General features: G+C 34.6%; 2 protein-coding genes across 2 annotated transcripts; one reads left to right on the plus strand and one right to left on the minus strand.

The window, feature by feature from the left end:
- Positions 1 to 2,065: 2,065 nt before the first annotated feature.
- On the plus strand, positions 2,066 to 2,723 carry LOC122015386 (protein RALF-like 33). Its single transcript, XM_042572250.1, has one exon. The coding sequence runs from the start codon at positions 2,165 to 2,167 to the stop codon at positions 2,504 to 2,506; it is 342 nt and encodes a 113-aa protein (XP_042428184.1). The 5' UTR covers positions 2,066 to 2,164; the 3' UTR covers positions 2,507 to 2,723.
- Positions 2,724 to 7,649: 4,926 nt separating this feature from the next.
- Positions 7,650 to 11,138, minus strand: LOC122015385 (syntaxin-132-like). Its single transcript, XM_042572249.1, has 13 exons — positions 10,788 to 11,138; positions 10,114 to 10,224; positions 9,899 to 9,955; positions 9,708 to 9,756; positions 9,528 to 9,616; positions 9,254 to 9,327; positions 9,128 to 9,170; positions 8,785 to 8,845; positions 8,588 to 8,613; positions 8,436 to 8,513; positions 8,275 to 8,355; positions 8,039 to 8,104; positions 7,650 to 7,966 (listed from the first exon to the last, which is right to left on the minus strand). Exons 1-13 carry the CDS (start codon positions 10,803 to 10,805, stop codon positions 7,814 to 7,816), a joined length of 906 nt encoding a protein of 301 aa, XP_042428183.1. The 5' UTR covers positions 10,806 to 11,138; the 3' UTR covers positions 7,650 to 7,813.
- Between the last annotated feature and the right edge of the window lie 679 nt (positions 11,139 to 11,817).

Below are 11,817 nucleotides of genomic sequence, written 5' to 3' on the forward strand. Positions count from 1 at the left end.
ATAGAAAGTAGGGAGAGAAAGGGTAAGTGGGTAGATAATTTATTTATTTTTTTTGTTAATCTAGGTATTCTATCGACCACCAAAATAAATTGGGAAGCACAGATGGATCATAGTGGATAGTCCAACGTCACAAGTAATTCGAATTCCTCAAGTATAATATGTCCTAGGTAAGATTCGAATACTCATTATCTAAGAAACTCGTCCCGCCGTTTACCATCGCATCGTAACCTCGAGGTAGGACATTATAACATTATTGCTCTTATGTGGTTGAAGCATTTGAGGCTCTAGGGAAATTAAGGAAAGGTTCCTAATAACAACTAAAATGATACGATAGGGTTGTCACGTAGGGCACATGACGATTGAACTACTATGAACCTAGGAGTCACGTCAAGAGTCACTGTACTTCTTGAATTTACTTAGTAGGCGTAATATGTGATGAGATCGTCTATCTCATGATTAGTTGAGTTGTAACATCTAATTTCATATATAGATTTTGATATCCTTCTCAACTCGTCGTCCGCGACGCGCACCCTCTCTTTGAGTGCTCGAAAGAGAATGCTCTAGGAGTGCTTAGATTACTCACGGATGCTCCGATCATTCCTGGATGTAAATTGCTTTTCCCCCCTCCCCTGACACGCGCACCTCCCCTCCCCCCTCTCTCTCTCCCCTTTAAATGTCTGTTCTGCCCCTCTATCTTTTTTGATTTTTTTTAGTTTTATTTTTAAATTAAATTAAATTTATTAATTTTTTCATTCATACTTATATATTTTTAAATTTCTATTTAATTTTAATTTTTTAATCAATTTTATTTATTATTTTTCATTAATACTTATATATATTTATTAATATATTTAGTTTTATTTTTTAATTAATTTTGTTTATTATTTTTCATTAATACTTATATTTTTTAAATTTTATTTAAGTTTTATTTATTATTTTTTAATATTTATTTATTTTTATTTCTTTAATTAATTTTGTTTATTATTATTATTATCAAATTTTTTAAAATTTTTTTATTTTATATAATTTTTAAATTACTCTCTTCCTGTAAATTATCTTTCTAATTTGATACTTAAATTACCCCTCATCCAACTATTGACACATGTCATAATCTTCTCTCACTTTAAATTATCCCTCCCTCCAACTATTGACACATAACACATGTCAGAATCTCTCACCCTCTTTAAAGGGAGAGAAGATTATGACATGTATCAATAGTTGGATGAGGATAATTTAAGTGTCAAATTAGAAAGGTAATTTACAGGAAAGAAGTAATTTAAAAATTATAAAAAATTAAAAAAATTTGATAACAATAATAATAAATAAAATTGATTAAAGAAATAAATATTAAAAAAATAATAAATAAAATTAATTAAAAATAAAACTTAAATAAAATTTTAAAAATATAAGTATTAATGAAAAATAATAAACAAAATTAATTTAAAAATAAAACTAAATAAATTAATAAATTAAATTAATTAAAAAATAAAAACTAAATAAAATTTATATAAAACTGAAAAAATAAGTATTGATAAAAAATAATAAATTAAATTAATTAAAAAAGAAAATTTAAAATATACTGAGAGTTATTTTTAAACAAAATTAATTAAAAAATTAAAATTAAATAAAAAATAAATGAAATTAAAAAAAAAAAAAAAGAGGAGGGGGCTACATGCGTCATTTGGCAGGGAGAGAGGGGAGAAGAAGAGGGTTAATTCGATCCTGCCTGTACAGGCAGTGCCCCAACCTCTCACATTGGGATGGTGGGACCCACACTTAAGTAGTGGGTCCCACCCCCTCATTGTGAGAAGTTGGGGCATTGCCTGTACAGGCAGGGTGAAATTTACCGAAGAAGAGGGGTGTGTGTCAGATCGGAGGGGGAAAAGCAGCTCTCTTCCTGGATATCTCGATCACTCAATTTAGGATGTAGGTCGTGACGAGCTGACAAGTAGATATGTAAAATGATGAATTATAAAAAAAGAAAAAAAATAATAAAAAGGAGAAATAAATTTGTACGGGGCTCGGTCGAATAATTAATGGTTACAATAAATAGAGCAGAGGAAGAGTGAATGCACTGTGCCAAGTTGAATGCCAGAAAGCACGGGCGCCCCCCTTTCTGTTTTCTTGTCCCTCGAGAGAGGGAGGCATCACCCCACAGCACCAAATGGCGAAGCTACGGCCGACCGCCCTCACCTTTCTCCTCGTCGCTACCGCCCTCCTCTTCCATGCCTCTGCCGGTGGGGTTCCTCTCGGCTGGATCCCCTCCTCCTCCCATTCGGACTGCCGCGGTTCCCTCGCCGAGTGCATCGTCGGCGACGAGTTCGACCTCGGTTCCGAGGTGAGTCGCCGCATCCTTGCCACCTCCGGCTACATCAGCTACAGCGCCCTGAGGCGCGACACCACACCTTGCTCCCGCCGCGGCGTCTCCTACTACAACTGCCGGCCCGGCGCCCAGGCCAATCCCTACTCCCGCAGCTGCTCCACCATCTCCCACTGCCGGGGATGAAGACGAATCCTCCAGATCTCTTCTCCTCCCTAAAAAAACCGCGATTTTGTTGAAGAAAACTGACTCGTTGGGTATGTATTTGTCCTCTGTGTTCGAACTTTAGTTAATTTGTTTTCACTTATGCTTTTGTTGCAATGCAAACTGGGATTTTATGTTAATATGTGATTAACCATGTAAAAACATTTTTTTTTTTAAATCTCACTTGCCTTTTCTTGTGTGAACTCCTCCCCCCTAAAAATCTAACCAAAAAAAAACTAATAGACAATCTGTTCTTATATATTGTTGCCTCAACTAGAAATTTTGATTAATGGTTCATGGATCTCATGCTGCTTTAGATTTAGAGTTCATTTGTTATGTTTTTTTTTTTTTGTGTGTGTGGTTAAGGGAATTGATGAAAATTATTGAACTAAGGAGATGATTTCAATGGCAACTAGCCAATTCTAGTCAGAAGAGATAAATGAAATATAGTGGAAGGAGTCAGAGGCTAAGCAAGAATGAAGAAAACCTTAGCCAATATGTAATAGAAATAATGTAATCGATTTGAGTATTACTAGTCTTGGATAGACATCAATAGGTGAATAAGATTTATGTAGCCAATCCAATAGTTGAGGCAGATATGATGTATTAATGTTGGTATTTCCCTTCTTTAGTTTGTGAAATGTGGAGACAAATATAACTAAACATATGAAGAATCAAAGAGTATGGACAAGATTTCTTGGTGCCACTAGAAACCAGAAGGAAATTTATGAAGAACGAGAAGTAAATAAAATCAAGGGGCCAGAAAATTAATTAATATCTTGTAACATCTTTAATAGAGTGGGAACTGTTGCAATTTAATAAGAGCGGAAAGAAAAAAGACAAGAAGGAAAGTGACCATGGCATTTTAAAGATTACTTGCAAAAGATATTGTTGAAGTACTTATATTGTGCATCAACCATAGCAGTGTGAGAAAAGATGAAATTTAATTGGAAACTTGGTCATTGCACACTGCAAACACAGTGTGCACTTAGGTGATATATATTATAGATGAATTGTGTTTTACAGATAGTGAAAGTTGTAAGTTACACATGAAGGATTGGAAAGATCGGGTAGAAGGAGGGTGAATAGATATTCATCAAATTCTTACAAAAGTTACAACTCAATTAAAAGTTAGAACTTGACTAATGTAATCAGAATATAAAATGAATTGTAATAGAAGATAAATAATTAAATATTTTCAATGATAAAACTTGTAATTAAATTGCATTGTCAAAATAGGGATTTAAATTATGACGTAAAATTTTAATTTAAATTGCTACGAGAAAACTATAATTTAATTCCGATGATAAAACTGGAATTGCAATTCAGTGAGAAAACAATGTAATTGCAACGAGAAAACTTAATTTAATTGCAATGTTAATTCTAAATTTAATGTGCAACAAGAAAAATTAAGATAAAAAAGAAACAACAACACAATTTTTAATGTGGTTTGGAGACATCTCTTACTAGCTAGTGTCGCTCTGATGTGAAACTTTTTCAATGAGAAATCTCACTATCAATGAAGCCAGAATGCTCTTTACAATTTTATGAATACAAGCCTTATAAGTCTCAGATCTAATCTAAAGGGATAACGATCTTTAGATCAAAACTTTGACAATCTCTTTCTTTATAATGTTGTGGAATATGAGTTTAAAATGGAAATCTCATCTTAGAGATTACATATATAATGCGCGAAGGAGAAGAGTAGTAGTGAAGAAAAGTCTGGTGTACGTATAGATGACGAGTATAGATGACGGGCAAAACTTGCCATGAGTAATGCTCAAGACGAGACAAAAGAACTCATAAAGAATATATGTTTTGAGCAAAGAGTTGAGAATATAATCAAAGTTCCATATTAAAAATACATAGAAAAATCATAGGTTTATAAGATGAAAGATACCTCCATTGGTATAAGACCTTTTGGGTAGAGCTAAAAAATAAATTCATGAGGGTTTATGCTCAAAGTGGACAATATCATATCATTGTAGAGATATGTTAATTCTTTTGGTCTTAACAAATGGTATCAGAGCAATTGTAGAAATATGTGGAATAGTGACCTTGAACGAAAGAGGTGGAGCTCCTATAGGAGTGAACTCTAATCAAAAAGTTCAAGCATCTGGTTAGTGGTGAAAAGTCTAAACAGGTCAAGGGTGAACCTTAGGGGGTGAAAAGTATAGATATGTGGAATAGTAGCCGTAAACGAAGGAAGTGTAGCTCCTAGAGGAGTGAACTCTAAGCAAAAAGTCCAAGCATCCGGTTTGCAGTAAAAAGTCCAAGCAGGTTAAGGGTGAACTCTAGGTGGTGAAAAGTCCAAGAGGTCAAGGGTGACCGAATGCTAGCGGAAATCTTGGGAGAGTGAACTCTATGTGGTGAAAAGTTTTAAAGGAGAGGAGTGACCTCAATTGATTTAAGGGGAGGCCCGAAGCAGATCAAGGGTGACTGGATGCTTGAAAGGAGGTCCGGACCACGAGAATAATGGTGGTCATTTGTTTAAGGGGAAGATTATTCGGAATACAATCAAAATACCATATTGAAAATATATGAAAAGATCATGTATTTATAAGATAAAAGATATCTTCATTGATATGAGACATTTTAGGTAGAATTCAAAGATCCATGAGGGTTTAGGTCAAAATGGGCAATATTATATCATCATGGCTATGACTCAATTGGTTTTCAATGGTAAGAATTGGAATCTAGATCTCATCTACGAGCTTTACAAGATCTGAAATTTGCATTTAGCATAATCTGTAACCTTTGGTCAACTAAGGAAAATTGGTTGGTTGACCAAAGCACCTTTAGATCAAGGAATGGATAACTATTTGTTATTCGTCAACTAACACTCCTTAGTCAACTAAAGCAAGCTGTTTGGTCGACTTACAACGACAACAAAAAAAAACTATTGGAACCTATTTTTTAGGCTTTCTTGGTAACTCATTTCTATCTAGGCTCATATTTATTTATTACTATATATTATACCCAAACTACAAATATTGGATATTATTTCTTCTACTATTATTAAAATTCTTCTCCAGTTAAAGTTTTTCTCTCTTCCATGTTAAACTTTTGGCTTGATTACACCAGTCACCCCAAATTTTGTAGTTGGGATTTGAAGTCTTACTAAGATAGTTTTGAGGATCGTGTTACTTGTTTTTCCTTGAGATTTTGAGAAAATGACCACATATCCAGAGTATGTTAACATTTCTGTTAAGAATAGAGAAAAATACTAGCCCTCTTCCTAAAATCATCCTCTACTTAGGAAAGACATCCTTTTATTTTTGTCATGAACTAGCTGATAGTAATTTACCATCAGCCGTCGACTCAAACATAATACCTACTGAAGTTTGTTAATATTTATATCTTTTAGCTGATGTATTGCGTTTTTCTGGATGTGATAACATCCTAGTTTTAGTTGCAACATTTTCTTCACTTTTCTTGTTAAACTTGATTTTTTGGAGTACCTAAGTACTCATTTATTCTAAGTTTATGAAGTCCCTTTGGGATAGCAACTCTTTTGATAGCTCAATTTTTCTAGTGTAGAATTACATAATCACAAAAGATTAGGAAGAACCTCAAAACCTTTTCATTGCAGTATAAGATTGACTTATGTTGTGTATTTAGACACGTTGAAACAAGTGAAGTGTTATAGTGATGATTTCGATCCAAGGTATTGGATGCGAGCTAAGTATTATCAAATGATAAAATCATAAAATGATTAATCATGGGGAAAAATTACAAGGTGTAAAGTATGCATATAACTCAATAATCATGATTAAAAAATTTTCCCTAATAAATATTGGCATAAATAAGGTATATGTATAAATTTTTATAATTTTTTTATTAAGAGTAGAATTATTCATGAATTTTTAAAACTTTACTACTCAAAAACATATGATGCACTTTATTGATTCAGAAATAGCAGCCGGTTAATCCCATGAATAGTCAGCTGAAAGGGAGGTTTAGTCAACTAGAATCAATCTGAAACTGGTACAGTTTGAGTTAGATCTGATCATTTATTATCCCCACAAACATATAGGTTATAATTATCCTTCACTCTATATGTTCTTTTAGTATAATAAGTTATATTAGAAAGTTATTCCGCATTTTACTGAACCATTTAAGCAAGTTTTGGTATTATCCAAATCATATATCATATTCCTAAAACACCCCTCTTTTTTCTATATAGGTCCATTAGCCCGTTTTGGATGGGCGAACGACTTCTGAGAACTTTCTTAATGAATTTATGTTCTTGGATTTGAATTTGATAACCTAAATTGAGAACAATGAATTTTTAAATTTGCAAAGACTTGATAAAATTTATCACAAACTTATTATAAATCATATGACAATGATACTTACTAACCAACACTACCAATATATTTTTATAACTCTTGATTTAAAAAATATCATGAATTTTTGAATAGTGTAAGTACATCAATCAGTTTTATCTCAAACTGACTGATGAACCTAGAGAACTTTGAACCACTTCAAACGAAAACTAATGTATTCATGAAAACCTCCTTAATATAACTATGTTCTCAAATCTAAATTCGATAGACTGTTAGAGTAAAAATTTAGAGATGTGCCTTTAATTTAAATTATCGCTCTCAATTTATGCTATCAAATTTAGATATGAGGGTATAAATACATTTATATTGGTTGATTGATGGACCTATAGAGAAAGATGAGGGGTATTTTGGGAATATAGGATGTGATTTGAGTAATATTGTTATAGTAAAAGATGGAATCTGCCACCCAGCGACCCCACACGGTCGGTCTCACAGTCATCTGTGAGGAGGTAAATTGGGAAGCTGTAACTGGCCACTGCGGGGAGGACATTTTTCTCGACTTTGTTAAGATTCAACCCCTTATTCATTGTAGCAATATTTATCCCGTAATAATCAATTCAACCATGCCCCGGGGGCATAATTTGAGTAATATCGAAACTTGCTTACATGGTTCAGTAAACTATTGAAATTTATTTACCAAAGGAGGATATGCTACTAGAGACTGTAGAATTGAATACATCAATATAAGCAAAAACAAATTATAATATTTGAGAACAAAAAAAAAATGATAGTGGGTAAAGAGGATTATCTAAACCCCTCTAGTTTTCCCCTAAAACAATCTCAAGAATTCCAAGCAATCTCACTTAAAAAATGTCATAGAATGAAAAAGGAAGAAAGAAATTTACAAGACAATCTCACACATAGAAAATGGAAATAAAATGAGCAAACACAAGTGCAAATCTAGCAACACATGGACAATCCTTTTTATAAACTTGCAAGTTTATGGTCTGACTATCCCGAGAACTATGGCTGCGATGATTGCGATAAGAATAAGCATTCCTATGCATGTCCATTTACGTGTGTTCCTTTGCAGCCTCTTCGCCTTCACAAGTTGACCCACACCAGAGGTTACATAGTCATCAGCTTTTCCAACCTGCACAATTCGTTCCTCATCTAACGTATCTTCTTCAGTATTATACTAGTTTAAAAAATGATGAATTGTTACCTCAGATTCAATGTTATCTAGCATTTCACCTTGTGCATCAACCAACACCGCCATGTCCAAGAATATCTTGAATAAAGGATAATAGTTAGCAAGGAAGGTAATCGAGATGCTGAAGTTTTAGCGGTCATGTGAACATCAAACTTAGTCAAAACCCAAAACTGATTCAGATTGACTGACCCAGATCAACTGACCGAATTTCAGTTTAATTTTGTTTCTCCGAATCGGAGATTGATTACCTGTTGCAACTCCAAAAGCTTCCGTTCTATGTCTCTCACTACGTCATGGCGTTCTTGGATTTCTGCGAGTGTGTCTATTATCTGGCAACAAACAACGAAAACACTTACAATATGTCCGAGTTCGTGAAGGATGAAGCAATGAAGGATTTGAAGGAAAGAACCTGTCCTCGTCCTTGCTCCTGAATTGCTTTGGCAAATATTTGCTCACCATTTCCTGTTTCTATCAAGCGATCTATTGTCTGCAAGATTCGATAAATTATAATGTCATACATAGTTAGCAGTGAGCAAATGAACAATGGAAGAACGATTGTACCTCTTCATCTGTATGAGTGCCTGTGACTGTTCATGAGTAATTCAGGAGAAATATTAGAGAAGTTTTGGAATTGAGAGGATCTTTTATTTTGTTTAAGAAAAACAAAATCTTCAGATAAGCTACAAGAGTTGGTCATTTTTTTTTTTTTTGGGTTTTCTTTTTCAAGAAAAGAGAAAAAAGGAAAGATGGTTGTAAACCTGTATAGACTCTTCTTTCCAGGATCTCTCGATATTCCCTCTGTATTGTTTCCCTGAGAGCCTGCATAGCAAACTGTAAATTAGCAAATGGAAACAACCTAAGTAATGAATGAGCCCCTTCTTGAAGTTTGCATAAAAGGATAATCCGGTGTACAAAATTTCGACCAATATCTGAAAAAGGTTAAATTATATTGGGTCTATTGTACATAATTTTATTGTCATTAATTATCTTTTTTATTTTTCCCTCTTTTCTCAATTGGATAAAATTACACGTCATAAAGCAACACAAGGATGCCTCATGGATAGAAAAGTGTAAAAGATTTGTAGCTTATCGATATCTTACCTGAAATTGGTTCATCCTTTCTTTCAACTTGTTCTTTAATCCTCTGCAAATGTTCAGAATTGAGAAATGGCTCAGAACAAGAAACGACGGGTAGTGAAATAAATTTTTATTTGAGTTAAAAATTACACTGTAGTTGCAGTTCTTGATCGATCCACACTAGATCCTTTTCCACATCCAGGTTTCTTCCTGTTGGCTAGGTTCTAAAAATTGGAGAGTTTAAGTCGAAGTTAATATAGGAAATTAAGAACTAGACTAGGGCTAAATTTCTAAACATTTGACAGTGAGGAATTATCACTTATGCATTCTTTATTAATGAAATTTAAAATAATTCCACTGTGATAGGACTTGCTTCAGCATCAAAATTCAAAGAGCAAAATAAATTTGAATAGGAGCACCATACATCTCTGTCTAGTTCTTCAAGTTTCGATTTTACTGAGCGAGCAACTCTCAAAACTTCATCGATGTCTTTGTCCATGCGGTGCTTCAGTTCTGCATCCATATGACGGTAACGATATTTCCATAGACAACCGAAACTCAAAAAAAAAAAATGTGAATCAAAACCCTTGAAAGTCCTTATTACCTTTCATGGCTGCTGCCTGTAGCACTGTTTTTGACTCCGCATTGGCATCCTGCATAGTTAACACTGAAGTCAGTGAAATGAGTATAAAGGAGACTTGTGTGCAAAGCTTTCGAGGCAAGTTGGAAACCAAGGTAAAATTCAGTTGGCACACAGATACTTCACTACCTGATGGAGAGATCGAGACTTCATACCTGGAGGTTCTTCAAAAGCTGAGATAGTTTGTCGATTTGTTTTTCAACGTCTTGGACCTACACAACGTACAAAGGATCTAAGAATGTCGAATGCATTGGCTGTATTGTTATACATTCTACACTTAATTGTGGAATGCATTGGCTGTATTGTTATACATTCTACACTTAATTGTGGGAAGAATGTGGTAATGGTATCAACTGATGCCAAAGGTTACCTGTGTGAAGAAACCTTCAAATCCCTGCTCAGATGAATTTACCGAAACTTGCCTTCCCATTTCGATATCTCCGAATCCTGAAGCTCCATCTCGAGCAAGCTCAAAAGAATCCTAATAATTAAGCAAGCAAAATCAAACTAGAAAAAGTAAGTTGGCAATAATTGGACAAGAATAATGAGTTATCAAGGAGGTTTTTATTGGAATCTTTAAAAGGAAGAGTGCTCCACTTCATTTTGTTCTCTTCAAAAATACTCTGAAGCCGAATATTATAGTTATTTTTTAAGATATTGTAGCAACTATGGCTACAGTTGTTGGACAATCGAATAACCCTGAAGCCGAATATTATAGTTATCAATGATACTCTGTCCAATTGAACTTGAAACAATGTTTTCAGAACAGCTAACAAAGAGTGAACAAAAGATAGAGAGAGAGAGCATCAAGATTTCCAACACTCGACTTTGATTAAACATTTGATGAATTCGATAGGACACATAAAACCAACAGCTATGAATTCGTCCAAAATCAACAGCTAAGAATTGAGCGAGCTCATTTGGATTGAAAGCGTCGAGTAAATCAATCGTCGATGCCATGGTTTTAAGGTCGTTCTTGGACCACCCCAAAACTGCACGATTTGGAATGACAAGAATCAAAACAAAAAAAAAAATGGAGATTACCGTAAGAAGATTATTCATGGCGCAAGAAGAAAGAAATCCTCAAGATCCAGTAAGGAGTTCCTCAACCGAGAGATGGAGACGGAGCTGAAAAACAAGAATCCTTCATCCAGCACACGGATTTGACCTGGTTGAGAGGGGAGCGGGGGATTAGGCAGGCAGCCCGGTCAAGGGTTTGGGATGGAGCACACGAAACCCCGGGGGTTTTTCTAACGGGTAGGATTCGATATTTTTGACCGAGTAGGCAACAGCGTTACCGTTCGGCGAATCAGAATTGACCGCGCATGCATCCGGATCGGCTGATATGGACGGATCACGGATAGGGTTCAGGGCGCTGTAAGGCAACGGGATCAGGTTGCGGAGGGCGACCGTTGTTGGCGCGCTGGGGTGGAAGAAGATATCGAACGAGAGAAGGTGAGACTTCTTTTGTTGCTGTTCTTGGTTTCTGGAATATTTTAAGAACGTGGAGTTCTCGAAGGCGAAATTCATTTTGCACCCTGTATTCTACCTTTTCTTTGTAAAATAACCTTCGTTAGCTTTATATCAAAATACAAAGTTGAAATTCAGAAGCATCCGCACCATTACCCCCAGATTGGGACCTCTTGTTTGATTTATTATTATTTTTTTAATTGGCATGAGGTATTTAATTTTTCGAATGGATTAATTTTAAGATTATCGATCAACTCCCATGGAAATTTTTTTACCGATTATTAAAATAAAATGCCCGTGGAGGCCCATTAAAATGATCAATATTTTTAGGTCCATTTTTCCGCAATTGAAATTCAAATCTTAAATTCTTAATTATTAGTAAGAGTTAACCATTACACCATTGCCCCTCATTATATCAAAAAAGATGGAATCTATCATTTCAATGGCCTTATATGGTTAGCCCTATGACCATATATGAAGAGGTAAATTAAAAAGATATAGTTGGCCACTGCAGGGAGGGTTGTTGGTTAGACTTTACTGAGAATCGACCATTGCCTATTATAGCAAGTTCAATAGGAAACTCAACCCTACCTTGGGAGCTACA

Source organism: Zingiber officinale, chromosome 8B, assembly GCF_018446385.1.
Source record: "Zingiber officinale cultivar Zhangliang chromosome 8B, Zo_v1.1, whole genome shotgun sequence".
In the NCBI taxonomy this organism is placed as follows: domain Eukaryota; kingdom Viridiplantae; phylum Streptophyta; class Magnoliopsida; order Zingiberales; family Zingiberaceae; genus Zingiber; species Zingiber officinale.